Source organism: Sander vitreus, chromosome 5 (assembly GCF_031162955.1).
Source record: "Sander vitreus isolate 19-12246 chromosome 5, sanVit1, whole genome shotgun sequence".
In the NCBI taxonomy this organism is placed as follows: domain Eukaryota; kingdom Metazoa; phylum Chordata; class Actinopteri; order Perciformes; family Percidae; genus Sander; species Sander vitreus.
In genome coordinates this window covers 36,447,966-36,452,965 of record NC_135859.1, presented here as the reverse complement: position 1 = coordinate 36,452,965, position 5,000 = coordinate 36,447,966, and the positions used below count along the sequence as shown (strand labels likewise).

The 5,000-nt window shown below is 49.0% G+C and overlaps 1 protein-coding gene across 1 annotated transcript in view; it reads right to left on the bottom strand.

Moving 5' to 3' along the window:
• snrnp200 (small nuclear ribonucleoprotein 200 (U5)) overlaps positions 1-5,000 on the bottom strand; it is a 60,640-nt gene that overhangs the window by 37,032 nt on the left and 18,608 nt on the right. The window contains exons 14-18 of the mRNA XM_078251681.1: positions 3,299-3,469; positions 2,374-2,567; positions 1,834-1,957; positions 1,324-1,473; positions 1-169 (exon numbers count right to left, since the gene is read on the bottom strand). The exon at positions 1-169 is cut by the window's left edge and continues 74 nt beyond it. Of these exons, the coding sequence (XP_078107807.1) occupies positions 1-169; positions 1,324-1,473; positions 1,834-1,957; positions 2,374-2,567; positions 3,299-3,469 (808 nt within the window). The remainder of the gene's footprint in view (positions 170-1,323; positions 1,474-1,833; positions 1,958-2,373; positions 2,568-3,298; positions 3,470-5,000) is intronic.

Here is a 5,000-nt window from a genome sequence, read left to right as displayed (position 1 = left end):
TGACGGTGTGGGCCGGCAGGTTGACTCCCCAGGCCAGCGTGGCTGTGGACACCAGGACTTGGATGTGTCGATCGGCGAACAGATCCTCCACCAGCGTACGGTCCACTCTGGTCATACCGGCGTGGTGGATCGCAAAGCCGTAGGGCAGCAAATCCTTCAGTTCCAGGTTCTGGAAAAGAAAGTCTGGGCGTCAGTCTAAAAGCAGCTACACACCGACCCGATAATCGGCCGTTGGACAGTCTGTCGGACAGTCTGTTAGCTCATTTTTGCCGACCTGACTTGCAACTTTTTGGACGTTTCTGGGAGAAAATGTAAACAGTTTTATATTTGTGTGAGTTACAGGGTTTATTTTTGTTTCCCCCCGATTGCCACGACATGGGAGAACAATTTCCAAAAGCCTTGATCATTATCGATCTCTGTGTGATTTCAATACATTTCTGTTCACCGTGTCGACAGCGCCTAACGTAAGAAGCAAGAAGCACGTTTTATACTTTGCTCCCGTAAGTTTAAAAAGGCCAGCATGCAGAAGCTGAAGGCTGCTTATAATGACTGTATGAGGGTACTGCTCAACAAACCCAGGTGCTCTAGTGCAAGTGACCTGTTAATGTAATGCAGGGGTCAGCAGCACCTTCCAGGCACTATTGAGGAGTCTTTTCTACTAGTTCATTTGTCGCTTGAACGTCTCCCAGAACAGCGTTGTTAGGGCCTTTTTTACAGTCCCCGCAGCCGAGCTGGCGCGCGCCAGTGTGACGTCAAAATGACATCGGTCCCGCTTGCGCGCCCTTTATTTTTCTCAGCAACAAAGCTGAAAACGGGAAGCATGGACGAGCTCGAGGGCAACCGGATGCCAGGACTCTCAGAGTGACTGCAAGTCTCTCTTGTAAACTAAAGGCGCCGACACACAGAGACGATAATCGGCCGTCAGACGGTCCGGCGAGGTCGGTGACTCGAGTCTGTTTGGTGTGTCCCGTGCCGTCGTCCGTTGGCCTTCATTTGGGCCGACCTGACATGCTCAGTCGGAGACAGGGCAGTCGGGACTCACCCGGAAATGGCGAGCGGGATGAGCGTGACTAGAGCCAATCAGCTGCCGGTTTTCATTTATTGGGCGACAATCCAGATTAGCGCCGCCTGCTGTTATGGAGACGTATTACGTCTCGTCTCTTCGCTGTGTTCTGAGGGACTTCTTAGACCAACTCGGGGAGACTGATCAGTCACACTGGCTTCACTGCTGACGGTCGGCCGTCTGGTCGGTGCGTCACTGCCATAACAGAGTGTGGACTGAGCACTAAAGAAACGAACGTTTGGGGTCAGTGTTGGGCTCACCTTGCACTGCTCCGCCTCAGTTCTCAACACTTCAGTGGAAGCCGACCCCTCTCTGAGGAAAAGACCCAGTGTGTCCTTCTCCAAACACATGTCCCTCACGGCCCGGGCGGTTTTCCCCGTCTCCTTCCTGGAGTGGACGAAAACTAGCACCTGATGGAGACAAATGAATGTTACTGAGGCCCACCAGACACTAGAAGACGTAGACTAGAAAACGGACTAAAGTCTGACACCATCTCACGTCTAAAGTCCATCACGTAACGTTACGACATAATATGTAGAGACTGGGGACCTCGCAGGGTCACACATCGCACAGACTACAACTAGATTAAGATCAGTCTGGCTTTCAAGCACGAGGAGAAACAGAACCGATTGTACTTTCATTTAAATTCTTAATGTATTGGATTATAAAATGTTTAGATCCACATCGGAAAAACAATGTATGCTCCATTTTACTGTGTCTGTCTGTCTGTCTGTCTGTCTCTCTGAGAAAACAAGTCAGAGAGGACTCACCTGGTTTTTTCCAGCATGCTCCATGATCTTTTCATAGACAATCTCATTCATAATCTGGAAACGCTTGATGGCCTTTTTCTCTGTGATGCCGACGTAAGTCTGCTCCAGAGGCACGGGGCGGAAACTACACACACACACACACACATAATGAGCAAAAAAACAAAAACAAACATGTTTTGGAAAGTCTCCAAACCGAGGCTTAGTCTATTGGGTTTACATTGTCTTTTCATAGGTCATAGTTAACATTTAATGATAAGCTATTGCACTGTTCAATCTCTGCACTGTTCTCTTATAGCACCTTATCCTGGTCATTGCATCACATGGTCGGTCCTACCAGATTTCTGTGAGTGATTGTTATGTACGTGAGATATGTGTGTGTTTGTTGTGTAACGGTTGTCTAAGCTACTGGATGCCTAAAATTTCCCTCGGGATGAATACAGTATCAGCATCTCTCTCTCCCCTTCCCCTTCCCCCCCCCCCCAAATGGCCCATTCTGAGTGAGGGAAAACCCTGCACACGTTGACTTTTTTTGTCTCGTACCTGTTGTCGAAGTAGAAGAGTCCCTTTGCAGGGTCAACGCGCAGGCAGGTGGCCACGTCCTCGTAGTTGGGCAGCGTGGCGCTGAGGCCGAGCAGACGCACATCCTCCTGGGTCAGCTCCACGTTACGGATCGTCCTCGCCACCAGAGACTCCAACACCGGGCCACGGTCGTCGTGCAGGAGGTGGATTTCATCCTGCACACCAGAGGTTCATGTCAAATCACCTGCACTTACATTCGTTTCAACATTGACACAGACAGACACACACAGACAGACAGACACAGACAGACAGACACAGACAGACAGACACAGACAGAGAGAGACAGAGACAGAGAGACAGACAGAGACAGACACACACAGAGAGACAGACACACACAGAGAGACAGACACACACAGAGAGACAGACACAGAGAGACAGACAGACACAGAGAGACAGACAGACACAGACAGACAGACACACACAGAGAGACAGAGACACAGACAAACAGACACACACACAGAGAGACAGACACACAGAGACAGACAGACACACAGAGACAGACAGACACACAGACACACACAGAGAGACAGACACACACAGAGAGACAGACAGAGACAGACAGACACACACAGAGAGACACACACAGAGACAGACACACACAGAGAGACAGAGACAGACACACAGAGACAGACACACAGAGACACACACACAGAGACAGACAGACACACACAGAGACAGACAGACAGACAGACAGACACGGAGTCCTTTGCAGCGGCCCAGGTTCAAATCCGACCTGCTGCCCTTTGCTGCGTGTCATCCCCTCTCTCTCAGATCCTCCAAAAGTCACATTATAATAATTTTCATTTTAATATTTTTTCAATGTCAGTCAAAATAATCACAATTAGATATTTTCCTCATATCAGATCATATTTTCCTCAGCACTTACGATGATGATGAGTCGCACTAGCTGGGTGTAGGTTCGCTCTCCGCCTTTCCGGGTGATGATGTCCCATTTCTCGGGGGTGCAGACGATGATTTGAGTGGCGTTGATCTCCTCTTTACAGAGCTGGTGGTCTCCCGTCAGCTCAGACACCGTGATGCCGTAACTGGCCAAGCGCTGCGTAACGAAAGAACCAATGAATGGTTTAGAAATAAAGAAAAAGAAATACATAACAAATACTCCTGTCCTTTTTTGTTTTAAGATCATTTTTGGGGCATTTTTAGGCCTTTACTTTCACTGGACAGATGAAGACATGAAAGGGGGGAGAGAGAGACAGAGAGAGAGAGAGACAGAGAGAGAGAGAGAGAGAGAAGGAGAGAGAGAGAGAAAGGAGAGAGAGAGAGACAGAGAGAGAGAGAGAGAGAGAGAGAGAGAGAGAGAGAGAGAGAGAGAGAGAGAGAGAGAGAGAGAGAGAGAGAGAGAGAGAGAGAGAGAGAGAGAGAGAGAGAGAGAGAGACAGAGAGAGAGAGAGAGAGAGAGAGAGAGAGAGAGAGAGAGAGAGAGAGACAGAGAGAGAGAGACAGAGAGAGACAGAGAGAGAGAGAGAGAGAGAGAGAGAGAGAGAGAGAGAGAGAGAGAGAGAGAGAGAGAGAGAGAGAGAGAGAGAGAAGGAGAGAGAGAGAGACAGAGAGAGAGAGAGAGAGAGAGAGAGAGAGAGAGAGAGAGAGAGAGAGAGAGAGAGAGAGAGAGAGAGAAAGGAGAGAGAGAGAGAGAGAGAGAGAGAGAGAGAGAGACAGAGAGAGACAGAGAGAGAGAGATAGAGAGAGAAAGACAGAGAGAGAGAGAGAGAGAGAGAGAGAGACACAGGTGATGAAATGCAGCAAAGGGCCGCAGGTCGGAGTCAAACCTGCGGCCGCTGCATCCATATATGTGCGCCTGCTCTACCAACTGAGCTAACCCGGCCACGTCCTCCGTTGTCCTCAGGTCTAATCTGACCCGTTTTCAAAACGTTTCTCTATCAGAAATTTGGGGTTTCTTTCAACGACGTTGTCCAAAACATAACGTGGATGTTCCCTACGACTCTTCACACGTTAAAGACGTGATCAGTTCACTACTTTCACTGGATTTGGGTGTTTTATTCACTTTTATAGAGTCTGAAAAATTGTTTTTAAATAAAAAAATAAAAAAAAAACATTGATTTGTTACCAAAATTTTTTTTTTTTAAAAAGTCCCCAAAAAGTCACAAAAACATCGGAAAAAGTGATGAAATCTTTTGGAAAAAAAGTGACGAAAACTTCACCAGAAAAAGGTTTAATTTGCAGGGGGTCCGTGTCCCCCTAGAGGTACTTTGGAGGACTGCAGGGGGTACATGTCCCCCTAGTGGTACTTTGGAGGACTGCAGGGGGTACGTGTCCCCCTAGAGGTACTTTGGAGGACTGCAGGGGATAGGTGTCCCCCTAGAGGTACTCTGGAGGACTGCAGGGGATAGGTGTCCCCCTAGAGGTACTTTGGAGGACTGCAGGGGGTACATGTCCCCCTAGTGGTACTCTGGAGGACCGCAGAGATACGTGTCCCCCTAGGGGTACTCTGGAGGACTGCAGGGGATAGGTGTCCCCCTAGGGGTACTCTGGAGGACTGCAGGGGGTACATGTCCCCCTAGTGGTACTTTGGAGGACTGCAGGGGGTACGTGTCCCCCTAGGGGTACTC